This window comes from Fistularia commersonii, chromosome 20 (genome assembly GCF_037954325.1).
Source record: "Fistularia commersonii isolate RoL2024-O1a breed Wild chromosome 20, RoL_Fcom_v1.0, whole genome shotgun sequence".
NCBI lineage: Eukaryota > Metazoa > Chordata > Actinopteri > Syngnathiformes > Fistulariidae > Fistularia > Fistularia commersonii.
This window is the reverse complement of record NC_141303.1, coordinates 15,540,329-15,567,484: the sequence shown is the minus strand read 5'-3', so window position 1 is coordinate 15,567,484 and position 27,156 is coordinate 15,540,329. Positions and strand designations below refer to the sequence as shown.

At 42.9% G+C, this 27,156-nt stretch overlaps 4 protein-coding genes across 6 annotated transcripts; all 4 read right to left on the bottom strand.

Moving 5' to 3' along the window:
• Nucleotides 1-3,625: 3,625 nt before the first annotated feature.
• On the bottom strand, nt 3,626-8,518 carry c20h1orf198 (chromosome 20 C1orf198 homolog). Of its 2 annotated transcripts, XM_086167358.1 has the most exons (6): nt 8,167-8,517; nt 7,785-7,835; nt 7,260-7,406; nt 6,162-6,329; nt 5,200-5,547; nt 3,626-4,114 (listed from the first exon to the last, which is right to left on the bottom strand). In XM_086167358.1, exons 1-6 carry the CDS (start codon nt 8,470-8,472, stop codon nt 4,058-4,060), a joined length of 1,077 nt encoding a protein of 358 aa, XP_086023484.1. In that variant the 5' UTR covers nt 8,473-8,517; the 3' UTR covers nt 3,626-4,057. The 2 variants fall into 2 exon arrangements, with proteins under 2 accessions (XP_086023484.1, XP_086023485.1); XM_086167359.1 differs by lacking the exon at nt 7,785-7,835 and having other exon boundaries at nt 8,167-8,518.
• Nucleotides 8,519-13,936: 5,418 nt separating this feature from the next.
• On the bottom strand, nt 13,937-17,372 carry LOC147223101 (gap junction Cx32.2 protein-like). The gene is made up of 3 exons (XM_086167360.1): nt 17,237-17,372; nt 15,902-16,040; nt 13,937-15,236 (listed from the first exon to the last, which is right to left on the bottom strand). Exons 2-3 carry the CDS (start codon nt 16,028-16,030, stop codon nt 14,628-14,630), a joined length of 738 nt encoding a protein of 245 aa, XP_086023486.1. The 5' UTR covers nt 16,031-16,040; nt 17,237-17,372; the 3' UTR covers nt 13,937-14,627.
• An 854-nt stretch (nt 17,373-18,226) lies between these two features.
• gja13.1 (gap junction protein alpha 13.1) lies at nt 18,227-19,930 on the bottom strand. Its single transcript, XM_086167259.1, has 2 exons — nt 19,855-19,930; nt 18,227-19,482 (listed from the first exon to the last, which is right to left on the bottom strand). Exon 2 carries the CDS (start codon nt 19,453-19,455, stop codon nt 18,595-18,597), a length of 861 nt encoding a protein of 286 aa, XP_086023385.1. The 5' UTR covers nt 19,456-19,482; nt 19,855-19,930; the 3' UTR covers nt 18,227-18,594.
• Nucleotides 19,931-20,438: 508 nt separating this feature from the next.
• Nucleotides 20,439-23,949, bottom strand: gja11 (gap junction protein, alpha 11). 2 transcript variants are annotated; one of them, XM_086167356.1, is made up of 4 exons: nt 23,672-23,949; nt 21,773-21,923; nt 21,454-21,639; nt 20,439-21,272 (listed from the first exon to the last, which is right to left on the bottom strand). In XM_086167356.1, exons 2-4 carry the CDS (start codon nt 21,899-21,901, stop codon nt 20,670-20,672), a joined length of 918 nt encoding a protein of 305 aa, XP_086023482.1. In that variant the 5' UTR covers nt 21,902-21,923; nt 23,672-23,949; the 3' UTR covers nt 20,439-20,669. The 2 variants fall into 2 exon arrangements, with proteins under 2 accessions (XP_086023482.1, XP_086023483.1); XM_086167357.1 differs by lacking the exon at nt 23,672-23,949 and adding an exon at nt 23,402-23,501.
• Nucleotides 23,950-27,156: the final 3,207 nt, after the last annotated feature.

The window sequence follows — 27,156 nt, the reverse complement described above, 5'->3', positions numbered from 1 at the left end:
CCATGTAAATCCCTTCAAGTTCAGTTCAGTTCAAAAACCATAACCTTAAAGTCCTTTTTGTTTTTTCTCAGAAAGCTCAATCGTGGCAGGCCTGATTCGATGCTCGGGTTCGTTGGACCAGAAAATGGACGTTTCACTTGTTCACAAGCCCCAAAATAAAATGCACGTGCTTTGATGTACTCACAAATCCTTTTGGTTTCGAAGCAATGGATAGTAAAACGTTGTCCATCACCATGCGATTCCCTCTCGGCAAACGGGTTGGCAATGACTTGGCATCATGGCATCATGAAGTGTACTCGGTGAAACTCATCAGTTAAGCCTCAGCAGAATTGTCCGGAGAATTCGTCTCGGTCCACTGAACATTAAAAGTCTCCAATTCCAAGCTCATAGACTTTACATACAGAGTATGAAATTAACTCGCGGTAAATGCTAACAATGGTAACGATCGATTAGCATCACATTTGTGCACTTAAACATATCATCTAAGCATAAAAATCATATACATTGAGTACTCACTCATTACAGGGTTAAATAGTCGAAAACAGCAACATAGACTCCGCATCCACAATGTTTTATGACCATTCTCCTTTCAGCTTAGCTTCACAAGCTTCCCTCAGGCAAACGCAGCAGTCTAATGCCTCGCGCCTAGATGTTCTATTGCACTTCCTCATTCAGATCCCTCCCTCACGCATGGGATTGGACACTAAGTTTACATCAACCAATACAATTAAAGAAAATACCATATTGACACTTGACAAATTCTTCATCCCCTCTATTACTTCTTCATCCACTCTATTACATGCATAATCAACAGACTAATAATATTAAAATACAAATTAACAGTAAAGTGCACTTTTACATCAAACTATGAGATATGAAGAATAAAAAGCACGCACAGACTGATATTTGAAGGTATGAGTCTGTTTCAGGAGTCTTGTTTTTTGTCCACTAAATTATTTAATTGACTATTATGTTTCATCAGGGGTGTCAAACAGTTTCATGTAATGGTAACAGTATAAATGTAATGAAATGTAATGTAAAATAAATATAATTTCTCCTGAATATTAAATAACTCTGAATTTATAGTTCATATCAAAATCCAAAATGTTACATTTGCATCCCCATCTTTCTTGAAACAGCCTTCCATTTGCATCAACTTTTCTCTTACTGGGTAATATGATCAGCACGAATTGTGGGAAATGTAGTTTATGGTCAATGCACGCGTTTCACGTTGTTATTTCAACCCTGACTTAAAATCTCCCAAATAGTGACAGTTCTCTTTGGAGCGGTGCTGCATGCTAATTGGACGTTGCATTCAGAGGCAGCGAGAACAGTTGGAACTAAGAAGTGTAACCCTAACTTTTTAAAGGGTGGCATGCCCGGACCGTGGGTGTTTCGGGTTATGAAATAAAGAACTTTAGAATCTTCGAATGAAAAGGACACCGTTACGGCCGGACAGGAGTCTTTTTTTCGTACTCACTGACGGGTCGTCAGGTTCAACAGCTCGCATCTTCCCATTGTGTTACAATAATTCAGCACAAGAATACATATTTGAGAGATCTCCTGGTTGGACAGGACCAAAAGAAAATGCATTTTATCTTCTTTTAAGCATAATTTAAACCTTTACAGATTTGGCTCAGATGTTTGTTATATTATTCAGTGGCCTGTTAAGATACTAATCACTTTATATTGTTGTTTTTTTCCACTCTGTTATTTTTTTATCCTTTTTTTTTTGTTCAAGTTGGTGCCCATTTTTAATGGATGTCTTTCGCTATCTTTCAATTGTCTATTCATATTTATACTTATATTAATTGATATTGTCATTGTAGCGCTTCTGCGACAAAAGAATTTCCCTTATGGGGATCAATAAAGTACATCTTATTTTTTGGAGATATGAAGCGCCATTCGAGCAAATTTAATCCTATAAATACAAAAAAAAAATAATTATACGAATATGAGAGCTATAAAATCAAAATTCGAAATTGGAGCGATATGAGCTCCCACAGCTCCAATCTGCTTCATGACACAGCTGCATCATCTGTACTAGTGCCACTTTCACATAGAAGAATGTCTTGCAGCTTCCAGCATCCCTTAGTCACTTGGTCCTGTTAGTTGGTACAGTACACATATCTGGTGTCATGTGGGATATCATTTTATATCTATATGCTTAATTTGTGTATCTTTTTTAATAATCATTATGGGCCCCTAGAAAGCAAGCTTAAAATTACAATTTTTGTTTAAAATGTCCCTTACATGATTAATATCTTTCTTTTTCAGCGCTTTTCTGTATTAATATCCTTATTTTTGAGTTTTGATGTCTGTTTGTTAATGAGGAAAATTAATTTAAGATATGAAAAAAATCAAAATACAAACCCACTTCTGGAACTATGGTGTCTTTAATTACAGCCCGATGCAAAATAATGTACAACAGTCTCCACTGTCACGTTCAGTCCATTCATCCATTCGCACAATGCAAACCAGAGCGCCTGGGGCAAATTGGGGCTCTGTGCCTTGCCCAAGGGCACTTCGGCTACGCCAATCAATTATATTTCACGGGGTTATTTGGCTCAGCAGGTATGTTGCCCGTTCGATTCCCTAACCTCGAGTCACTCCTGGTTTTCCAGTTAGCACCTGGCACGGCAGCCGTCACCATGAAAGCACGTGAATGGGATCTGAGGTGTACAACTGAGGAATGGCAGGGAGGCAGCTTCTGTTTTTCCTTTATTTCTACTGTGTGTTCACAACCGACGAGTGCAACAAATACTTGTGCTCTTTGACATGGTGGGGTTTCCACAGGCCCGTGTGCCAGGGGCATTGCATCTTGTATTCCTGGCGGGGAAAAACACGCCAACATCGACATTTGGGCGCACAAGTGTGAACAAGTGCGCTGGCAGCTGCAACTCTGCAGGAGGCCAAACGTCTGGTTCGACTTAGAACGGCGTGCGGAACAGGGCTCCTCTGTCCTGGAAGGTATGAGCTGCCCCTCCTCTTCCCAAACTTCAGTCAAATTCAGCCAGGGAATTTCTGTTTCTCACCAATTCCCTCGTAAATGTCAAATAAAAACATTTTCTTTACCATCTTTTAAAATAACCAAACAGGTTGAAATCATTTTCAATCCCTGTAAAGTCATAGCGTGTCTCTTCCAATGTCTAACCTTGAGTAAAAAAGGACACTATCGCCTTTGCCGTTTGGAAGCTCATATGTAACTGCGTCTACTGTGTGGCTGAAGCTGTGCTAACACTAGATGCAAATACAATATAAATAAAAGCACGGACGGGTGGAGGGGGTTGGCAGGGGTTCTTCATGCATTGAGGCAGAAATCCATAAATATGTGAGCGGTGAACGAACACACAGCTGTGCGGTCACACTGGGAGAGGCAGGTTGCCATGGAGACTTGAAAAATGAAAATATGAGACTGGGCTGGGAATGAGTGTTCAGGCAGGGGGGAACCTGGTGTCTTGATAGCGTCCCTCCCGGGTGGCGACCGGTGGCGTCCTTTGCTCTGCAAACATAAGGCGGCGGTGGAGCGGTTCCGGAGGAAAGGGAATAGCGCCGGGAATGTGGGACCAAGATGCTAAGGGAGAGGAGCCACGTTTTAATATGAGATTAATTGCCTTTCCAGAGATGGATGTGCACTTTTTTTTATTCCAATTTTTTTTTTTTGTTGGTATTTTTACACATCACAATTCGCTATCAAAATGGCACTTTTCTTTCTGAATAATTGCGGCGGGGGGAGGGGGGGGCAACCATCGTCAACCACAGTGTAACACAAGAAGGGGCACTCATACACACACAATGTTCAGCTGACTGGGCAGAGAGTGTGTGTGTGTGTGTGTGTCTGTGTTTGCGTGTGCGTGTATGCATGTGTGTGTGTTTGGCAATAAATTAAAAGTATTCAACCCCTTAATGGGCGAGGGAACTGTTCTGGCAGGGGAAGGGGCAGTGAGATAATGTCGGGACAAGCCACTGAAGATAATTACAAAGACGAAGCTGTGGAAAAATGTGGTCATGGCGGCGCGCAACAGTGAGGGTGAGTCTTCCAGGTCCACTGCCCTGGTTACCAGTTGTCCAGGAAGTCGAAGCCAGTCTTCAGGATGTTGCTGCTCGTGTTGAACTGGAGAGGAGGAAGAAGAGGAGGGGTTGACTTCTTTTCATGGGGCACACAGATCGTTGGACGTGCTATTTTTAGCAGCCAGACGAAACAATCAGCGTTTTTCACGAGACTCAGATATTTACAGAAAAGGCGTTTTTCTCTTTTCACGGTTGTACATCTGTGGATGACAAATAATTGAGAGCGTGAATGGTCGTATGAGGCCCTGTGATGGATCCAGGGAGAACTGGCTTCTAAGCCAATCACAGCTGGGAATGAATGACCATGACTATTTGCATTCATCTTGTGATACGGTCACCTACATTTTTTTAATTTACGTTTCTTGTTCAGCAAACATTCACTGCTGAATTCCCATTCACTTTCAAATACCATAAATTCAGGACTACAGAGCAGACCTTGATGTTGGCTGCATCTACTAATTTTTTAAAAGAAAAAAGAAATTGTACATAAAAAAGTTGCAGGTGTCCCAATTGAAACATGCGATATTAACGCGGCAAGATGTTACAGGCAAACTTTTGCAAACTATTTTTGCAAACTTTTAATCAAATAAATGACATCTACAATTACCTGTGTGTAACACAAATGTTTTTTTTCCAGAGCAGATGCTGAACATACATGCAGCAGCTCTATTATCTTCCTCGGCAGCCAGACCGGTTGCTTTCAACGTCAAAGCTGCATCAAATGCGTTTCTGTGCGTCTTTTTCACAAAAAGCACAAAAAGGCTTGTCTGAAAAATTAGCGTATATGTGAACGGGTTTGCTAAAATGGCTTCATTTGTCCACTGTGCAGTGTTAGCACAAGGAAATTAATGTAGCTACCCTATGAAAATCCATAAATTAGCCGCGTCATTGTAGAAGCATGTGAAAAAAGTAGTGTCTTACATGCCAAAATTTACAGCTACTACTTTCACATCTTTTGTTTCTCCAAGTCACTTATTCAGCATGTCCACCAGATGTCTTCTACCTTTGTGCTGAGACACGGGGCAGCTCAGGCAGGGGAACCCTTCATCTACTTTCATAGTTTTCACAACATCTGTGGCACAACGCTTCACCGATACTCTGTTGGATAAGAGCAAACATAGAAGTCACCTGGGAGAAGGTGGGGCTGCTGGGCACGCCTTCATCCTCCTTCTCGTTCTCCAGGCTGGAGGACAGCTTGGGCGCCATGAGGGTGGAGGAGAAGACCTCATCCACGGTGTTGCTGACAGAAGGGAGGGTGCTCTGAGATCGCTCCCAGCCATCCACCAAGGAGGAGCCGCCGGCCAGAGGGACAGGGTTGGTGGAGACAGAGATGGACGCTGGTGTGTTGCTGATGATGGTAGGGGGTCCGGTGGGCTGCTGGGCCGGAGGTTTGGGCGCTCGCTGCTTGGTGGACTTGGGTGGAGCAAGAGGGTGGGGGTCAGCGGCCTCGGCCTCTCTGGCGTTGACAGAGGTCTCCTGAAGAAAAAAAAAAAAACAACACTCCATGAGATCTGAACTTTTGCTGTATTGAATTTAGGAGCTACTGGCTAATGTGCTCAACACAGCTAGCCCCGTCGAATGATTCCAGTAGATCAGATTGTGGCAATGTCGCAACTGGAAAGGAGAAAAGAAGCCAAAGAGGTCTCCTGGAGAAAAAAAAACAATACTGCACTAGATCTGAACTTTTGCAATATTTAATTTAGGAGCTACTGGCTGTGCTCATCTAAGCTATCAGAATGTGGCAATGTCGCAACAGGGAAGGAGAAAAGAAGCTGGGACTGACAGGCTGAACATCTGAGAGTCAGCTCATAACTCACAGAGAACGAGCTCACCAGACAGTTTGGGTTTCAGGGACAGACGCCCATAAAAGGTTAAGTTTTTCGAAATATGCAGCAGATCTACGATGCCAAGATGCATTTTTTGAATTTATAACCTTCAATGTTGGACTGAGAACCGTCTGCTTTCACTTCTCGGCATGTAGGACAATGACACAGAAACCATGAGCATGGAGGGAGTCCTCTGTCAGGTTTTTAGACAAGAGGCTGCTCCAGAGCTGAATCTAATTGAAAACCACAGGGAAAAAGACTCACCTGCCGGAGGTACGAGGGGAGGGACTTCTCCCCTTTCTCCAGAGACTTGATCTGGCTGGGGGTGATGGACTGGAAGTCGGACTGCTCCCCCTCCAGCCTGGATCTCTCTGCACTAATTTTCCAGAAGGCCGACTCTTCCTCCGCCCTGCGGGCCTCACCGGTGGTCACCTGCACAAACCAAACAAACATATAAATAACCATATTAAAAATAAAAAGGCTGGCCTTTTTTCTTCCAAATGTAGAACTAAGAAGACTACTGTAATTTCCACACTATAAACCATTACTTTTTTTACATGCTTTAAACACTGGATATAAACAACAATGCAGATCTTTGGGGGCTAACGACTTTCACGCTCCCAAAAGATTTAGCCTCGTCACATTGGACTGATGAAATGCCCATTCAATTCTGAGGCCATTCAATTCCGACATCAAAGAAGATGACTTTAGTGGTTTTCGTGCACAGGAGGAGAACCAAGATAGCAATTGGCTGGAGTAGCGGGATAGAAAACAACTTTTCTTCATGTTATTATTAATCTCCATCAGTCATGTTACAGGCACTGTTCAGAAAGAAGCATTACGAATCTGTGGACATAACCGATATGTATTCAAGTAAAAGTTAAAAAAGATGTGTGTAAATATCCATATAAATATCTAATGAAACAACGTGGTAACATGCAGCTTATGGACAAGTGCAGCATTTATCTTCTTCTTTCGGCTTTTCCCTTCAGGGGTCACCACAGCGAATTAACTTTCTCCATCTTACTCTATTCTCCGTATCCTCCTCTCACGCCAACTACCTTCATATCCTCTCTCACTACGTCCATAAAGCTTCTCTTTGGTCTTTCTCGAGACCTCTTGCCTGGCATCTCCAATTCAAGCATCCATCTACCAATATATTCACTATCCCTCCTCTGTACATGAACAAACCATCTCAGAACGGCTTCTCTGACCTTCTCTCCAAAACATCTAACATGTGCTGTTTTTAGCCGATGTGGCTTATACTCAGGTGCGCTCAATAGTCCAGGAATAACAGTAATTAGATATCACTAAAACATAATTCCTTTTTAGATAAAACACACAAATACAGCCAGAACCCACCTTGGGTCCGGCCGTATTCTTGGAGACCTGAGGGGGATGAGGAGCCTTCGGGGCTTTGGGCTCTGTCTTCAGGGCTTTGGCTTCCAACTGAGGGACAAAGAGGCCTGAGTCGGGTGAGGTCTGCGTCAAGCTGAACTCCATCTGGCTCTGAAACACAGTGACAGGCTTCAATCAACAAAATGGTAAGAATAGTTGAAAGTCTTCATTTTCCTGAATGGCTATTTCGCAAATGTTCCTGGTGGTTCCAACTAATCAGCCGCCTACTGCTCACTATTACACACAGAAATCACCTTTCGCTGATGATGTTGTGATGTATGTTTGAATTTTCCGCGGCTGGAGCAGATCCAAAACACAGATACAAATAAGCATACTGTGTCACGAACAAGTTACACCTCATACACTTAAACAAGGTGTGGCAACCAGACCAGAAATATGTTGTGGCCACGAAAAATCCAACATACAATCCACTCCCTCAGATCTTGTTTTCAACCCCCCCAAAAAAATCTAACAAGAGGCCCTGCTTACCTTGGTTTCCCACGAGAAGGGGGCTGAATGCTCATCCTGCCAGGTAATATCCTGCGCGTGCGCGCGCGCACACACACACACACACACACACACACACACACACACACACACACACACACACACACACACACACAGTATAGTCACTGTAACAATACTTTAATATAAATATACCAATTGCAATTGAGGGATTCTATGCGGCTGTCTCTTGGTAGATGTTTCTTCTTGCAGATATTTTACAACAAGCAGCGAGCTTGTCGTTTTTACTGACGCCTACTGCGCCACGCAGCATCTCCGCAGCGACTTGGCTGCCGGCAGGCGGATGAGGAGCCATTCCTACCCCCCCTCCCAACGTCCGTAGGAAACCCAGAAGTAGCTCAGGTACCTCCTCCCCGAAGTGGACGATCTTCTGGCCGGTCTCGATGACCATCTTCGGGTAGCAGACCACCTCCTCTCGGTCCACTCTGTGCATGGCGTACCTGGCTCGGATCTGTGGGTCCATCATCCAGTTGTCGATGGCGCTGTCCTGCTCTTGCGGTGTCATCTTGTGCCACGACGAGCCGTGTTTGTTCTTGATCTTCTCGCGCTCCTCCATTATCTTCTTGGCCATGGAATTGATAGAGGAGAAGTACTCGAACTTCTTCGCTTCCATCCTGTGAGAGTCAAACCCAGCCGCGGTCGCGGCGGCCATTTTTAGCTACTATCGGCTATTTTGACTTCGCGAGGAAGGCGGAAATGACGCAACTCGTGGGCGGGGCCGAGTGCAACAAGCCCGCCCCGTGGTTGTTGCGTCATCTAGCAGTCGTTTTAAAACTGCACCAGAACCCCCCACCTTTTCATGGTGCCTGATTCTTATTTGTCCCTTTTACTCATAAGTTACATTTTCACTCACTATCATATGTAAAAGGTTCGGAAAAAAGTCAGAATATTGCACCACGACCAGCTCAAGCACATATTGTTGCAATGGAGTAAACATAGCGCTGAGCCTGACCCCAGGTTGAAAATAATGCATTTTCTTCTGCTCTACAGGTACGGAATATGCTTAATTTGGTCCTTAAATAAAGATACACTGTACAGTTATGGATTTTAAATGACCCGTGAGTTGTTTCAAGTGTAAAATATATAGTTTTGAACTGCACCTTATTCGTTTGTGTGGAGTTTTATGTGTTAAGCTAGTTAGCATCACTGGTAATACTAATGCCTCCGGTAGCGGGAAGCAAATTTATTGATATCTGCCAAACCTCTAACGGCAAGTGCATACTGGCATGTTTTATTAATAGAGATACCAACCCCCATAAAAGGAAGAGATGGGTGTGTTTATATATTTCTTGAGCATTTAGTTTGCTCGACAAGTTACTTTTCCATACTATTGTAGCTTTATATCTGTGATGCTGAGCCTAAAATGTCTGTTTCTTACTGCTCCACAGCCTTTCGTGACTGCAGCAGAAGTGGGAGCAGAAGGTTCATAAAACATCTCATATGTTTTGTTATCAAAATAATGAATCCAAAACAAGGTGTGTCACAAACCTCATGATATTCCTGGTAAGATTTCACAGTCACAGTCAAATGCATCATAATAGACAATGAATTGGAGCTCCACACCTTACATCAGGGGTGTCAAACTCATTTCTCGTGGCGGGCCACATACGGTCTAGGTAGATGTCAAGTGGGCCGGACCTTTAAAATGATAGCATACTAAGCAATAAATAACCAAAGTATCATGTCTTTCCTCTGTTTTGGTAGTAGTACAAGGACATTAGGAAAATCTTGGAATTTAATGAACAATCCTTTTACAAAAACATTTCATGAAACACCTCATATTTCCTTAGACAAAAGTGCAATTTACTTCGATCATTCACATGTATGCATTGCAATCATGAAAATGTATGGAGTTGCATGAACAGTAGAATTCCACCATACTCGTTTGTAGTGAAGCTGCTGACTAACATTAAATTGCACATTTTCGCTAGTGTTAAAATTTGCGCGAGATTCACGTGCGAGAAAGCATCATGTGATGGAAAAAGTGCACCCAACTTTGTATTTTTCCACTAACACCCCCAATGCACTAGCAATGACGAATCCCAGAAGGCCTGGAGGCCCAGTTCATGACACGGCCTGGTACCTAGTTGACCTCTTCCAAATCTCCTCATCTGCACATCCGACTGGACGTGCCTCAGCGGACGTCTAGAGAGGGTGAACGATCCCCTCGGGGTGACATTCATTTCGGCCCGGGAATTATCGTAAGTGTATTTCTTGACCTCTAATAAACAACTCATCGCTTAAACAGTTCCTGACAGCACTGATGTTTTTCTTGGATCACATCTGAACACACCGGGACAACAAAGTCCGGTCCCGTGGTGGAGGCCGCAAAAACGGACACTAGCAATTAGCTTGCTGGCTTTTACCGCTGCTTCACTGATTTCTCGGCTTTGTTTAATAGTGGACTGCAGTTTCCTCAGCTTCGCCACCATTTTGTTGAATTTATCTCTTCTCAGTTGTCTTTGCAAGCAGTCATATTTTTCGCTCTGAGTCTTTTGCGGTGCCGTATATTATATTCCTTAAACACCGAAACTTGTCGCAAACACGCCAAGCACAAAGGTATCCTGTGCGTCTCCGTAAATAATTAGGACGTGGCCAATTTTTCTTAGAAAATTCGAGACTCTTTAACTACGATTCTTTGTTTTGATAACGACATTTTGGCTAGTGAGGGGGCAGCGGGGAGGTAGAGAACAAGGTAGAAACAACGTCATAACAAGCAGCAGGTGGTACATTGATAACGTACCGCTGATTGGTCCGTCTCAGTGATGCGGATTGTCGTCTTCTTCTTCTTTCGGCTTTTCCCGTCAGAAGTCGCCCCAGCGAGTCAACTTTCTCCACCTAACCCTATTCTCCGTATCCTCCTCTCTCACACCAACTACCTTCATATCTTCTCTCACTTCGTCCATAAATCTTCTCTTTGGTCTTCCTCGAGACCTCTTGCCTGGCAGCTCCAATTCGAGCATCCGTCTACCAATATATTCTCTATCCCTCCTCTGTACATGACCGAACCATCTCAGTCTGGCTTCTCTGACCTTCTCCATAACATCTAACGTGTGCTGTTCCTCTGATAGACTCATTCCTGATCCTATCCATCCTGGTCACTCCCAAAGAGAACCTCAACATCTTCATTTCTGCAACCTCTAGTTCTGCCTGCTGTCTTTTGGTCATTGTAACAGTTTCTAGGCCATACATCATCGCTGGTCTCACCACTGTCTTGTATACCTTTCCTTTTATTCTGGCCGATAGTCTTCTATCACATAGTACCCCTGACACTTTTCTCCACCCATTCCAACCTGCTTGGACCCGTCTCTTCACCTCTTTTCCGCACTCTCCGTTGCTCTGGACTGTTGACCCTAAGTACCTGAAATCCTCCAGCTTCTTGATCTCCACTCCCTGTAGCCTCACCGTTCCACCTGAGTTCCTCTCATTCACACACATATATTCTGTCTTGCTGCGACTAACTTTCATTCCTCTCCTTTCCAAAGCATACCTCCACCTCTCTAGATTTTCCTCTACCTGTTGTCTGCTCTCACTACAGATCACAATGTCATCCACAAACATCATGTTCCATGGGGATTCCTGTCTAACCTCATCTGTCAGCCTGTCCATCACCACTGCGAACAAGAAGGGTCTCAGAGCTGATCCCTGATGGAGTCCCACCTCCACCTTGAACCTCTCTATTACCCCTACAGCACACCGTACCAGTGTCTCACAGCTAGCATACATGTCCTGCACCAGTCTAACATACTTCTCTGCCACTCCAGACTTCCTCATACAATACCAGAGCTCCTCTCTTGGCACCCTGTCATATGCTTTTTCTAGGTCTACAAAAACACAATGCAGCTCCCTCTGGCCTTCTGTGTATTTTTCTATTAGCATTCTCATCGCAAATACTGCATCTGTAGTACTATTCGTAGACATGAAGCCATACTGCTGTTCACAAATGCTGACTTCTGCTCTCAGTCTACTTTCCACTACTCTTTCCCATAACTTCATTGTATGGCTCATGAACTTTATCCCTCTATAGTTGCCACAATTCTGCAAATCCCCTTTATTCTTAAAAATAGGCACATCACACTTTGTCTCCATTCTTCAGGCATCTTCTCACTCTCTAAGATCCTGTTGAATAATCTAGTCAGAAAATCTACCGCTGCCTCTCCTAGACACTTCCACACCTCCACAGGGATATCATCAGGACCAACTGCTTTTCCACTCTTCATTCTCTTCAATGCCTTCCTCACTTCACTTTTACTAATTTGTGCTACTTTGTGGTCTACAATAGTCCCCTCTTCTACCCTTGCCTCTCTTTCATTTTCCACATTCATCAGCTCTTCAAAGTACTCTTTCCATCTTCCCATCACTCTTCTAGCATCAGTCAATACATTTCCCTCTCTGTCCTTAATCACCCCGACCTGTTGTACATCCTTTCCATCTTTATCTCTCCGTTTGACCAAGCTGTATTGATCATTCTCACCCTCCTTACTATCCAACCGAGCATACAAGTCATCGTACACCCTTTGTTTTGCCTTTGCTACCTCTATCTTTACCTTTCACCGCATCTCCCTGAACTCCTGTCTGTTCTCTTCAGTCCTCTCAGTATCCCACTTCTTCTTTGCTAACCGCTTTCTCTGTATATACTCCTGCACTTCCTCATTCCACCACCAAGTGTCCTTATCTACTTTCCTTCCAGATGACAAACCAAGTACTCTTCTACCTGTCTCCCTGATAACACTAGCTGTTGTTGTCCAATCATCTGGAAGCTCACCCTGACCACCCAGACCCTTTCTCAACTCCTCCCTGAAAACCATGCAACACTCCTCCCTTTTCAGCTTCCTCCAGTTTGTCCTCTGCTCTGCCTTTGCCCTCTTCATCTTCCTTGTCACCAGAGTCATCCTACAAACCACCATCCTATGCTGTCTGGCTACAGTCTCACCTACAACTACTTTGCAGTCACTGATCTCTTTCAGGTTACCTCGTCTATACAGGATGTAGTCTACCTGCGTGCTCCTACCTCCGCTCTTATAAGTTACCCTATGTTCCTGTTTTTTCTGGAAAAAGGTATTCACTACAGCCATTTCCATCCTTTTTGCAAAATCTACCACCATCTGTCCCTCTGCAATCCTATCCTGTATACCAAATCTGCCCATCACTTCTTCATCCCCTCTATTGCCTTCACCAACATGTCCATTGAAGTCTGCACCAATTACCACTCTCTCATTTCTGGGAATATTCTGCATCACTTCATCCAACTCATTCCAGAACTTCTCCTTCTCTTCAGATTCACAGCCCACCTAACAACATTGATCATCACACCCTCAATTTCTAGTTTCAGACTCATAAGTCTACCTGACATTCTTTTCACCTCTAAGACGTTCCTAACAAGCTCCTCCTTCAAGATAACTCCTACTCCATTTCTCTTCTTTTCAGTACTATAATAGTACAACTTAAAGCCTGCTCCTAAGCTTCTAGCCTCACTACCTTTCCACCTGGTCTCCTGGACACACAGTATATCCATCTTCCTTCTCTGCATGATGTCAACCAACTCTCTACCTTTTCCTGTCATAGTCCCAATATTCAAAGTCCCCACTCTCAGTCCCAGGCTCTTTCCTTTCCTCCTCTCTCTGCTTCTGAACACGCACTCCTCTTCTTCGTCTACTCTGACCAAAGTAGTGCGCCCCCTAGTGGAAAATTCCCGAATTGTGTTTAGTTAAAAAAAAAAAGTCCTTGTCTTTTATTCATTTTTTCACATTCAAATTATCCTGCGGACCTGGTTGAACCCCTTCGCCGGCTGTATGTTTGACACCCCTGCCTTATATGCTAGGTTTTATGTGTGAATTTCACGGTCATTCGACAGTTGAATTGATTAATAATATCACAATATAACCATAAAAACGCATGCCTGAATACGTGAAAGACTATGAATCCATTTATTTATTTGACTTTTTTCTTTTTAAATCCTTTCAGATTGTGGTTACATTTGTACTTTTAACAACTTATTTTTGATACAATTATTGGATTGATACAATTATTTTGATTTCATGTGTTTCAATATTTTAATATTGAGAAAAATTCTGCTGCTCTTCTTTGCTTTAACTGAAAACCTGGTGTTATAAATTAATTTTGATTTAGGTTTTCAACCTCATTCTCTGCAACATTCACACTGTCCTTTTCATGATTCGCAACAATGGCAGCAGGTGTGGGTCCAATTGTGCCCGATTCACATTGGGCCCAATTGTGTATGTGATAAAATAATTCAATATCAGCAATGAAGTTTAATAAGTTTTCAAATTACAAACACAAAGCACATACATTTATATTTAAATACAAAACAAGGAAACTGATTAAAAATTGAAACATTTACAGTTATAAAATGTCTGTGAATTCAATTGAAAAATCCAACTTCGATTCTTAGCATGACAAAGTTTTTGTTATTTTACATTTCATGCTAACCGAGATACCTATGGTCAGTTGTGTGCAACTGCCAGTTCATGGAAATTCACTACATGTAAATGTTGATGCATCACCTCGAAATTCATGCAGTAAACGTTATAAATACAAAAAAAAAAAAACAACAACAGTGCAGGATATCATAATATTGCACTTGAAAATGTTCCTATACATTTTCTTGTGTGTGTTTCAGGGAATGTTTTGGCCTTAAATAAATATCAAACTCTTGATAACTTGTGAAGAAGGGGAGACCTGATTAGCCCAGAACTGTTCTGGAGCATGTTCAGCTCGATTCCTTGTGCTCCTGTTCCTAGCAACCACCTAATTTTTGAGTGTAATTTAGAATCTAATCAGCGTTTCTCAAGCTTTGCTCTGAGAGCCACTGTTGTAGTGGTGCTGAATTGCATTGGCAGCTTTCGCTCGTTGTCTTGAAGAGCGAGAACACGCCAGGTAAAAGATCTCCACCACGTTGAGCAGAACGGAGATGCATGATACTACGAGCATGAATATGATGAAGATGGTCTTCTCAGTGGGTCGAGACATGAAGCACTCGACGGTGAAAGGACACGGGGCTCGGGAGCACACGATCCTTGCCTCCATCACAAACCCGTAGAGATAATACTGACCCACAATAAACGCTATCTCCAGAAGGATTCTGAAGAATATGGATGTCATATAGTTTCCCAGTAGGTTGCCTTTAATTGTCACATGGCCTTTCTCGTCCGTGTATTTGGGATGTTTGGCGATATGACTCCCAGAGTGCTTCTGCATGTATTCTCTGAGCTTATTCTCTTTGTGGATGACGTGGAGGACGTGGCCGAGGTATATCAGCGTTGGAGTGGAGACAAAGATAATCTGGAGGACCCAGAAGCGAATGTGCGAAATGGGGAAAGCGTGGTCGTAGCAGACGTTCTTGCAACCAGGTTGTTTGGTGTTGCAAATCATTTTGGACTGTTCGTCACCCCACACCTGTTTGGACAAGATGAGGAATCACTGAATGGCCTAATGTCAATGAACACAGGGGTAATATGTATTTCTGTGGTTTGGGTTTGGACTCAATTTGTTCCCCGTAATCAGAACAGTTAGAGGTGGTAAATCATTGGTGGTAATTAAAGCTAAAAAAGCAAAATGTTTTTCTAAATGAGGCATTTCTAAAATGAATGCCAGAAAGCAACATGGCTGCCTTTGGTTATTGACCGCTGCTGACAGAAACAATGGGAATCATAGCATCTGTCCGTAGTTAAAAGTTTTAAAACATTTTACCTATCATCCAATGGGCATCTTGAGCTCCTCAGGAGGACTCCTGTCGCTACGACAAGATCACAGGTCATATACAACGACTCGAGTGACTGAGGACCTTCGAGGACCTTCACCATATTTTAAAGGAGTTTTGGACTGTGCTGGGTCCCTGTTGTTACCTCCGGTTGATGCTAACATCTTAGGCTAGATGTGTTTTATTGTTAAGTTCTGTTTGGTTTGTCGCAGATCTTTTACCCGCCATCACCCCCCTTCAATAAGACGCCGCTGGTGATATTTTACATCTGGTGCCTATGACCCCCAAGAACAGCATTAATTTTACATCAGTGTTGCATTAGCCACGTGTAATGTCACAGAAATGCAAGCAAAACTCCTACCTTCTCTGCTCCAGCTCCAAGGATCATGATCCTGAAGATGAAGAGAACACTGAGCCAGACCTTCCCGATGACAGTGGAGTGCGACTGCACCTTGTCCAGCAGGGAAGATAAAAAGCCCCACTCGCCCATGGTCTCTGATCTGAGAGGGCAAAACAGGGCATGTTGTTATTTATAGCTGCACATTTTCTTGAAGTGCAATGGCTTACAGACAACAAATTACAATGAATGTAGTATTCATGAAGCCATTAAACATGGAGAGAAAACAATATCTTGATAAAAAAGTGGTAATATGAACAAAGAATTCGTAAATAACCTATTTGCTTTTCGTCATCAAATGACAACCAAGGAAATTATTAACCCTGTGCCCCTGTATATTTATATTTTCGTCCTTTATAAGATAAGTTGTCCATACGGTGAAGCTATTAACGTATATTTATTTTTTCATGATCAAATCATATATGCCATTGACTTGCTCTCAAGCTGGTCTCAATATATTTTACTTCAGGACAAAAATATCGTGCTGCTGAAATTATCAGTATGTTGAAAACATTACCTACTACTCAACAAAAGTTGTTTTTATTTCGAATTGCGTGGATTCTTCATAAAAGTTTTCAGACTAATCTCCTGAAAGTAGAGGTGACTAAAAGCAGAGGAAGTCACAGTGGGTTAGGTTGTTTTTTTCCACTGTAAATTTATATATAAGTGCCTTTTATTTCCTGCATGACAAATAAAATAAAACGAGCAGACGGATGGTGCACGTCAGACACGGTCATTCCGAGGAAGTCTGCTCTAGAAATAAGAGTGGTAATAAAAATCAAATCTTGAGCAGAATTGTGAAATTGCAGACAGTCATTAAACAACATTGAAATTTACCACAAGAAATAATTTTTCTGGAATGTCAAGTTACAAAAATCAGCTTGTGATGTTAAAGCAAAAATCAGGCAACAAAAAAAAATCTGAGTTTTAAATATTATTTATTTTTAATTATTATTTTGCATCTACCCGAGATGGTAGAGCACAAATCAAATCAGCAAAAAATAATCTGACTTTTAAATATTATTTATTTTACATTATTATTTTACATCAGCCTGTGATGTTAAAGCACAAATCAATAGACCCCAAAAATCTGTTTAAATATTGTATTATTTATTTTGCATTATTATTTTGCATCGCCCTGTCCAAAAAGTACAAAATAAATAGAAAGTTAAGTCAGACTTTTAAAATGATATTCATTTTGCATTCAAAACAAATGTAGGAGAGCCCAAGATAGCTGCACTCACCACCTGAGCCATGCTGCCAAAATAATGTGTAACTTTATAAAGAAATCCGCCTTACCTTTGAATTAATGAGGGCCTCAGAACAGAGAAACGCTCTGTCACCCAGCTGCTGAGCCAAATGAGTGAGAACGCTGCGTTTCAGACCCAACCTGTCCGTGGGGGACCTTGAACTTTAGATGAAATTGCGCAAACCTGTGAGCCATCAGGTTGTCACGACATCTGGAAATGATAAATCGCGGGTGGATGATTTTCGGGGCCCAGTACTGGCACGATTGCAGTGGTTAATTATAAACCGTGATCCTTCTGTTTTTAATCTCATGAGTAACTGTTTGCGTCAAAATTATAACCCCTCCTGAACATAGACGTATTCATGTGTTCAATATTTCAGCAGATTCGTATTGGTCATGTAAGTAAACACTAGATCTCATCAGGACTGGGATCAATGTCTCATACGCTTCTGAGGCCATGTTCTCCTCATCATCAGCCTCTGTCTAATTATTAAATGTTAACTGTGATATGTCAACATGAGTTTGTGTGTGGCTCCAAGGTTGAGCACTTCTTCTTTTTTCTTATTATTGACTATCATTTCATTTATTTTCAAAATTATTGAACATCCATATCTCCACGGTAATTCATGTTTGTGTCTGCGGCTGTGAGTGGGATTTGGTTGAAAATAATAACAAGTGTTTTGGCAATGACATCACATCACCTTTTCCTCATCCACAAACTTTTTTATTTTCCTGGCAGGTTGCCGGTGTCTTCATTACGAGTCTTTATGAGAAAGGAGTTTTTATAACACGGTGTCTCGAAAGACTGATAAACTCCCCTAGCTTGTAACGCTGAAGTCTGTAACTTCATTTTCATTGTTTTAATTGAATCGGTTAATTTGTGTTCCATTGAGATTATACGTCTCAAACCACCCGTCCTCTTAAATATATCTCATTAAACTATGTATCATGACCAATCAGTTTAGAAATATGTTATATATTTTTTACATTTCGCTCTCTGCAGAAAGATCTAAAAAGTAATGGAAACACTTCTGATGTTGTTTTCTGGATTGCATTCATTTATTAAAAATACAACAGCATACAAAACACAGTAGAAATATCAATTGTTATTCACTGAGCTGCTTGTCTCAGATTACCCACTGTCCAATAACTTAAAAATAAGATTCATCTGAGTACAGACCAAAAGTTTGGATACCATAAATACAGTGAGTACAGTGCATATATCCCATTCTTCATTTTCTTTGGAGGCAAACTGATAAGCATACAAGATGAAAACATCCAAAATAACATCCCTTTAACATGCCACCCCTGAAGATGCAGATATATGCAGACTGCAGGAGCAGGATCATTCAAAACTACAGGGGGAGATTCTGGGATTAAACGTATCACACAGTCACGTGGAATCATCTCAGTGGCTGCTAAGAAGTGGCTTCTCATCTTTGGCCCCGTCCAGGCTCCCGCCGAGACTCCGAGCCCTCTCCATCTCCAAGTTCAGCTTGTTCTGTTTGAGCGCCTCCTCTGCGGTTGTCCATTTGGGTCCTGACAGGCAGGCTGGGATTTCCGGCGATGTGACCCTAAGAGTCTGAGACTTGGGTCGGCACCGGACCCTGGTGCAGAGCAGGTAGAAGACCTCGATGACATTGAGGAGCAGAGAGACGCAGGCCACGACGAGCATGAAGATGATGAAAATCGTCTTCTCAGTCGGCCGTGACATGTAACACTCCACGGTGAAAGGACACGGGGTTATGGAACAAGGGAACATGGGCACCATGACGAAACCGTATAGGTAGTACTGGCCCACAATGAAGGCTGCCTCGATGATGATCTTGACTATTAGCTGGGTCAGGTAGCTCCCAAGCAGGTTCCCCTTGATCTTCACGTTCCCTTTTTCATCTGTGTACTTGGGCGATTTGATCTGCTGGGTCCTACCAGCATCCTGCATCCGCTCCCTCAGCTTGTTCTCCTTGTGGATGACATGGACGGCATGGCCCAGGTAAACCAGTGTGGGTGTGGATACGAAGATGATCTGGAGAACCCAGAAGCGGATGTGTGAAATGGGGAAGGTCCAGTCGTAGCAGACATTCTCACAACCGGGTTGCTGCGTGTTGCAGATGAAATCAGACTGCTCGTCTCCCCAGACGCTCTCGGCACCACCTCCCAGGACCATGATCCTGAACAAGAAGAGGACGGTCATCCAGATCTTCCCGATGATTGTGGAGTGGGACTGGACTTTATCCAGTAAGGACGACAAGAATCCCCAGTCTCCCATCTTCACAGAGAATGGTTGATCACAGATCTGCGGAGGAAAACATTACATATCAAAATTATGCAAACACATGATGTCTGGAAGCTGTCTTATCCCTGTGTAACAGAAGATACATTAACCACAGTTTGGTATTAAATCCACAGATTTCTGCTAGAATGGAGAAAACAAAAATTTCACACCAGCTTTTGAGATGGGCGTTATGACCCTAATCGGAGTGTTTTGGAATTATGAATAAAAAAATATGAGGACAACTATCAAATAGACTCTGCCCTCACTATTTCCGTAGAGCAAAAAAAAAAAAAAAGACCTAAATCAAACCAAAAGTGTCAAAGTAGGACTATTAATTACAGGGAATGGTCTCTTCTACATTAACATTAGCGCTGGGGTTTCGGCGAGCCCTACCTCAATGCCGAGTCAGAGTCGCTGTTCTCCCAGTGGGTCAGGTTGCCAAAGTGAACGTGGACCTGGGACAGCCGGGCAAAGCAGAGTAGAAGAGGGGACATTGCGCAACACACATCTGGTGTTAGGTCACGCCGTGCTAGAAAAGGGGTGGTTGTGCTCGGAATGGACAAGGCTGCGAAGACCTATGTGTAATGATTGACAGATGATTTGGCACCGTGTTTGCAAGGCAAGAACTTTCCCTGCTGTGCAAAAGTAGGCTGTGTGTAGATCATGCAAAAGGAAATGTGGGCCTCACGTTTAAACATCACATACTCATTTTTTTGTGCATAAACTTTTGTACTCAAGGCTCAGTTACATTCTCACCAGGAAGATGATATTATTTGGATTTATTTTAATATGGGTTGGTTGAGATGTTGTCAGCAAAAACCATTTAGATTATGGCCCTGAACTGAAGGTGTGCAGGTGAAAGAATCCTCAATTCCTTGTTGGTGCGTCTTTGGCTTTTCTTAATCTCCATTCCCTGCATGACACAGGGCATCATTTTAAGCGCACCAGCTGCATGTAATTGCAAACATTTGGCGTTCAAGGCAAACTGAACCAGAATCAGTACAGACAAGGAATGTTTTATTAAATAAATCTCTTGGAAAATACCGGTTGACCTCAAGAAAAGTGGATGATGATCTTTCAGGCTGCCAACGACAGCATGAGATGAAGTGTCATTTACCAAAGCTGTTTGCTGCCCCCCCCCCCCCCAAAAAAAAAAAAATCCTACAAACACTGCTGCCAATGCAGATGGACATGTACAACCCGCCCCCTCAGATATGAACCTCGTCTGCGATATTTTCAGGCAGCACTTTTTTATCATAGCCGCTAACACCTCCCATGACCCCGTTTAGACCCAGCTTCCGTCCCTGCAGCTCCAGCTCAAGGTTGACGCAATTCTGGATCATCTCGTCCCGATGTTTGTGGGCCTTCCTCTCAGAAGGCGGTGGTGTCACCGGAGTCACTGTGTAGTCTTGTCTCCTTGCCATACATTCTTTGACCGCTTTGGCAAACAGGTAGAAGAGCTCGATGATGCTGAGGGCCAGCGATACGAGGGCGGCCACCAGCATGAACCAGATGATGACGGACTTCTCTGTGGGCCTGGACAGGAAGCAGTCCACTTTGTGGGGGCAAGGGAAGTGGGTACAGATGTAACGAGTCTGGAGGGAAAAGCCGTAGAGAAAATACTGGCCGACAATGAATAAAACCTCCAGGATGGTTTTGGCAATTAGATGGAGGACGTAGGTGCGAAGGAGGCGTCCACGGATGCTAATCTTGCCACTGCTCTTGGTGTACTTCGGGACTTTGTATGCTCTCCTGAGGAAAAGACTGGCTTGGTCTTCTAGTTCAACCTGCCTCTTCAACCGCTCCTTCATCTGCCATTCAAAAGGACATGAGAACACCGTTTAACATCATCCTCAATTTGTAACCCCCTCCCTCCAACTGAGCAGCACACTGATTTGAACTGCCCTTGTAGTTTCATATCTTCTATCAGGCCATACGACTACCATACGACATGCTGTCACACACCAAACATTTTTTAACATTGTTGCCAACCTTCTTCTCTGCGTGTAGCACATGAAGTACGTGGCCAAGGTAAAGCAGCTTTGGAGTTGCCACAGCAATAATTTGGAGAGCCCAGAAGCGGACATGAGAGATGGGGAAGGCCAGGTCGTAGCAAACATTCTCGCAGCCGGGCTGTTTGGTGTTGCAGATGAAATCTGACTGTTCATCGCCCCAAACCTGAGGAGGACAAAGGCAAAAGGCACCGAGTGCCATCAACATAAATGCGTTCGCCATGTCTTGATTCTTCTCACACGAAGGCATATTAGTTTTTATGTTATATAGCTGAATACCAGCGTCTCTTTGACCAGACCTTCTCAGCGCCAATGCCCAGGATCAGAATACGGAAGACGAACAGCACTGTGAGCCAGACTTTCCCGATGACGGTGGAGTGGCTTTGCACTTTGTCCAGCAGCCGACCAAGAAGTTCCCACTCGCCCATTGATCAGCGGTTGCCCTGCTCTCTGCATGAAGAGATGAACCAGAATTTGATCTCCTACTTCTTAGGCAAAGTGCTGGAAGAATGAAAAGATCAACTCATTGTTCATCGGGACTTTGCGTGTCCATCTATCCACCATTAGTCTTGATGCCAGCTGGTTGACGCGGTCAACCAAACGACCCCTGACCCAAATCATTGCTGTTTAGCTCTTCTCTGGGGACCTCAATGTGTTCCCCACCGTGGGGGCTGCAGGTCTTGAGAAGACTTGCGCGCCCTGAAGTCCAGTCCAGGAGGTTCATGGACAGGATCAGGGATATCTCATAAAAACTACAATAACAACAACCCCCTTAGGCCAATGATCACAGTAACCCCCCCTCCCTATACTGTCCCTGAGGGACGGGGTTGTGTAGCTTCTCTTGGTTCACAGGGTTCATGCCGAGGCGTCAAAGTATTCTAACATTGGCATGCAGATGTGTGTTCCTCTTCTTTTCAAGGCCGGAAAGCAGGATATCAAAATGAGGACATGTGATCAGTCTCTATTCTTTAATGCGGAAATGTTTTAGGTGGTTTCCTGATTTTTTTTACAGCTACAATAGGCTGTTTTCTGAATACCTGAAACCTCATTTGTAATGAAACAAAGGTGACGGATCACACCTGGCATGCTGGAGGCAACTCGCCCTCCTGCCCCTCTCAGTCTGGAGGGTTTGCTGATAGAAGACGCAGCTGCCGGTCCCACCTTTCCAAAATAACACTTATCCGGAAGAAGCCGGGACCTTAACCTTGGCAGATAGCAACCAAATGTTCGCTAGCAAGCATGGAGGTGAAGTACAGCTTGGGAGCAAGAGAGAACTGTGCAAAGGGTTGTTTTTAGATAATCTTTGGCCTTGTCAACACTTGTTTCTCATGTGATAATTTCACTTTACCAAATGACTGCTCATAATTTGTGCTATCAACTGACTTTAACGTCATATATGTACAATGAAAGATTTTTCCCTCTGAATTTCCAGGATTTTTTTTGTAATTTTCACGTTGTCTATCTTGTTGTCTTATTTTGTCAGTTTTTACGCGCTTATAGCCAAGGGAATTTATGCACTTAATAGAATTCCGCATTCAGGTATTTTTGTTTTTCCCGTTAAAGCATTCCTGTTGTTGATGTAATGCTAAAGCACTAATTTATGATATTATTGTTTTTATTATCAGACTATAATCAGAACCAGAATAGCCTTTTTTGTTATTGCAGGACAGAATAACGATTGGATTATTCTTCTTGTTAATATTATTACGATTATTGATATTTTTTTGTATTCATTTGTGGCTTGATCAGACATGTTTTTATTGTTGTAAGAGTTAACAATTAAAATCATCAGTTTGTCAAGAGGGGTGTCCGATTTTCTACAGCACTTTAATGGAAAATGCTATATAAATATATTATAATTTTTTTTCTAATACAAGCCGTCAGTCATGGTTTAGCAGTTGAGGAGGAAATACGTTTGAATTACCCACCTGATCAGTTTTCACTGATATATCAATATTTCTAAATCACATCTGCAGAAGCTCAGACACAAAACGTCAACGCTTATTTCTCACATTTGCTTAAAATATCTGGAAAAGGCAGAAAAACAATGAGGCAAGTTTGATTTTCTTTTTTTTTCTCTTCCTTCCAAACATAAATATGTAAACACTATTTATCACTTCATGGCAAACAGCGGTCTAAACAAAGACATGAATATCAGTACCATTGAGACCCTGGGTCATTTTTTAAAATGAACTTACCAGTGAGGCAAGACCTCGGAGGGAGAGGGAGAGGAAAAAAAAGAGGCGACCGGTGGCTGGGCTTGGTCCTGAGTGAGGAGAAACGAGTGTCATTGTTCTTTTGGTGTCTTATCAGGAAGGGTAGCATCTAAACCACAACAACAAAACCCCTAGCTGCCTTGGCCTGAGGGTTATCTGGAAGAAAAAGGAAAAAAAAAACAGAAAAAACCTCTTAGTCCATACATTTGTCTTTCTGCCACATTTATTTAGTCTTTTTCAAGTTTATGCTTCACAGGATGGAGAAAAGCTTGTGTTGAGCTCCATCACCTGTCTTTTCACGTAGGAAGGAAGCACTCAGTAATATCAGCGATAGAATTAACTAATATAATTATTAATTATTATTATTATTATTATTATAGGTGTGAAAAACTCACAAACACTTATGTCTTGTTGCAAATTCTCTTGTTGTCACTCTGGTTGGGTTTAACATAGACGTGATGACGCACCACAAAGCCATGACTGCAAACCCCTCAACTATGTTTAGATTGAGAGGATTTGGCAACACTGTGCCGTAATGGGTTTAAAAAAAACATCATGATGCATGAGATGTTTTTTTTAACTGTTCCTCAGGCACAGCCTATCCTCATGCTTTTGATGGAACACCATAAAAAAAAAAAAACAGTTGTCCTCATTAGATGACCTCTCTCTGCTCCACGTTCAAAGACAAGGTTTCATCTGATCACTTATTCAGATCTGTAACAGCTCAGAGGGTTTTAAAAACAGGGGCTGCGGTTTCTCCACACAGCCAGAAGGTCCCTGCTCAGGGATCCTCTCTTGTGTGGAGTCTCCATGTTCTCCACATGCCTGTGAGGGGTTCCTCAGGGTTCTCTGGATTCCTCCCCACAGTCCAAACACATGCAGGAGGTTCATTGGAGACCCGGAATTGTTGAGACATGTGAATGAGAGGGTGAATAGTTTTATGTCTCTATATGACAAGTTAATGAAAGGGTGAATCATATGTATCATATGGCTAATTCATGAAAGGGTAAGTTGTATGTCTTTATATTACTAGTTAATGAAAGGGTTAATAGTTGTACGTCATTATGACTAGTTATTGAAAAGGTGAATAGCATTATGTCCCTATATGTGGCTCTGTTATTGATAATGCAGCCTCAGGGCCGAACTGGCCTGTCTCTCCAAGCCTGCCTTGGGGGGGCACGGAGCAGTGTCTCCCTGTGCCGGTCCCAAGCCCGGATATCCCATAGAGGGATAAAGTTGATGAGCCATACAATGAAGTTATGGGAAAGAGTAGTGGAAACTAGACTGAGAGCAGAAGTCAGCATTTGTGAACAGCAGTATGGCTTCATGCCTACGAAGAGTACTACAGATGCAGTATTTGCGTTGAGAATGCTAATAGAAAAATACAGAGAAGGCCAGAGGGAGCTGGAGAGACGAGTCCAAGCAGGTTGGAATGGGTGGAGAAAAGTGTCAGGGGTACTATGTGATTGAAGACTATCAGCCAGAAAAAAAAGGAAAGGTGTACAAGACAGTGGTGAGACCAGCGATGATGTATGGCCTAGAAACTGTTACAATGACCAAAAGACAGCAGGCAGAACTAGAGGTTGCAGAAATGAAGATGTTGAAGTTCTCTTTGGGAGTCACCAGGATGGATAGGATCAGGAGTGGGTCTATCAGAGGAACAGCACATGTCAGATGTTTTGGAGAGATGGTCAGAGAAGCCAGACTGAGACGGTTCGGCCATGTACAGAGGAGGGATAGAGAATATATTGGTAGACGGATGCTGGAATTGGAGCTGCCAGGCAGGAGGTCTCGGGGAAGACCAAAGAGAAGATATATGGACATAGTGAGAGAGGATATGAAGGTAGTTGGTGTGAGAGAGGAGGATACAGAGAATAGGGTTAGATGGAGAAAGTTGACTCACTGTGGCGACCCCTGATGGGAAAAGCCGAAAGAAGAAGAAGAAGAAGAAGAAGAAGAAGATGTGGCTCTGTTATTGATCCAGGGTGAACCTTCTCGCCAAACAGAAATGTTGACCGTCAACTTCGCTGTGATTTGTTTTTAGACCTTAATCCTTTGACCCCCAACTGCGCCCTATGACAACCTGGGAGGTCCCGATCCCGGCTTTGAGAATGGCTTGATGTGAAAATGGCCAAAATCCATCACCTATTAATCCTGGGATATGTTCAGAGTATAAAGTAAGACAGAGCCCACACATTGACCGCTTATCTCTTCTGCTTGAAATAACAACTGCGAGCATACATTTTCTCCTTAAAAACATCACCTGCCTGAAGCAGGCATTTGTGGTTCAGTAATCCAACGGCTGCAGTGTCCGGGTCGGTTTTTATCAACGGATATTATGGGAACACCTTGACTTAGGAGCGGAATGGGTTTGGTGACCAAGCTTGTAACTCAGTTTGCTCATGTATAAAATGAAATTGCTAAATGTGATGTGCACACTTTGCTACACTTTATCTCTAGACTTTATTTAGCAAGAGTGAAGCCGCTCCTCTTTCTACAACCATCAAACCGTCCCTGACCGACTTTCATCGACTCTTCCAATGCCTCGTCTGTCGATGTTCCCGCCATCCACTGCACCAAATCCCTGTAAATGTCCCCTGCCTTCTCACAGAAGAGGCTCTCTGTCACTTCTCCATCTCTTCATGGATGAATCCATAACACGCACACGTAGCTTTTGTTTCCATGATTCTCCCTGGGGTAGCTAGCAGTTGCGGCGCGTCCCGCAGTCTTTAAACACAACTTCATAGACAGCGGCAGCCTGTCAAATCTCATCCCAGCTCATAGCTCGGCAAATTCCCAAGTTGAGGCATTCATAAGTCAAGGTTCCACTGTGTTATAGCTTCATAAACTAGTTTGCTCGCTCGGTGCAACCAGCAGACTCTCATTGCCCTCAGATGTGGAGGCTTCCCGGGTTTGCCTGGCTGGTAGCGGGGGCACCTCTCATGCATCCTAAGCTTTACAAACCATGTGACCTTGTGGCGTCAGGAGGTCTTGGGAGTGAACTCTGGTCACTGCCGTGATGGAGGCGGGTTGTAAATGATTCACAAACGAACTCCTTAAGTAAACAGAAAAAGGGCTGGTGTGTCCTCTTCCAGGATTAGTAAATCTGAAATCATCCTGTCAATCATTGGAACTACCACAGCTCTCAAAAGTGGCTGACAGTTACTTGTTGACACCCAAAAATGTTTCAAGATAAGATTTTATTGTACATAAATTAAAATATTGCACATAAAATAAAATATAAAGAAATAATAATAATAACAATAATGAAGTATATACCATAAAATATTGTGAATTTATATTTATCATTTAGATAAGATTTTATTGACAAATATTGTTTTGCTGACATTTAGCTGAGTTAAAGGGAAATCTGCCCTAATTGAGAGATGTTTTATGGAGACTCCTGCTCCTGCTAGTTAGCTTAGCATAATGATTGTCGACTATGGTATCAGCAGTAGTATCTGACT

Bases quoted from the DNA above. Each gene is read 5' to 3' on its own strand.
- gja11 (XM_086167356.1), bottom strand. From the start codon at position 21,901: ATGGGCGAGTGGGAACTTCTTGGTCGGCTGCTGGACAAAGTGCAAAGC. The intron at 21,640-21,772 runs GTCTGGTCAAAG...TGTCCTCCTCAG, and splicing joins TGGGCATTGGCGCTGAGAAG to GTTTGGGGCGATGAACAGTC. The intron at 21,273-21,453 runs GTTGGCAACAAT...TTTGAATGGCAG, and splicing joins TGCTACACGCAGAGAAGAAG to ATGAAGGAGCGGTTGAAGAG.
- LOC147223101 (XM_086167360.1), bottom strand. From the start codon at position 16,030: ATGGGCGAGTGGGGCTTTTTATCTTCCCTGCTGGACAAGGTGCAGTCG. The intron at 15,237-15,901 runs GTAGGAGTTTTG...TTGTCCAAACAG, and splicing joins TTGGAGCTGGAGCAGAGAAG to GTGTGGGGTGACGAACAGTC.
- c20h1orf198 (XM_086167358.1), bottom strand. From the start codon at position 8,472: ATGGCCGCCGCGACCGCGGCTGGGTTTGACTCTCACAGGATGGAAGCG. The intron at 7,407-7,784 runs GTAAGCAGGGCC...ACTGTGTTTCAG, and splicing joins CCTTCTCGTGGGAAACCAAG to AGCCAGATGGAGTTCAGCTT. The intron at 5,548-6,161 runs GTGAGTCTTTTT...TTTTTTCTTCAG, and splicing joins TCCCCTCGTACCTCCGGCAG to GAGACCTCTGTCAACGCCAG.
- gja13.1 (XM_086167259.1), bottom strand. From the start codon at position 19,455: ATGGGAGACTGGGGATTCTTGTCGTCCTTACTGGATAAAGTCCAGTCC.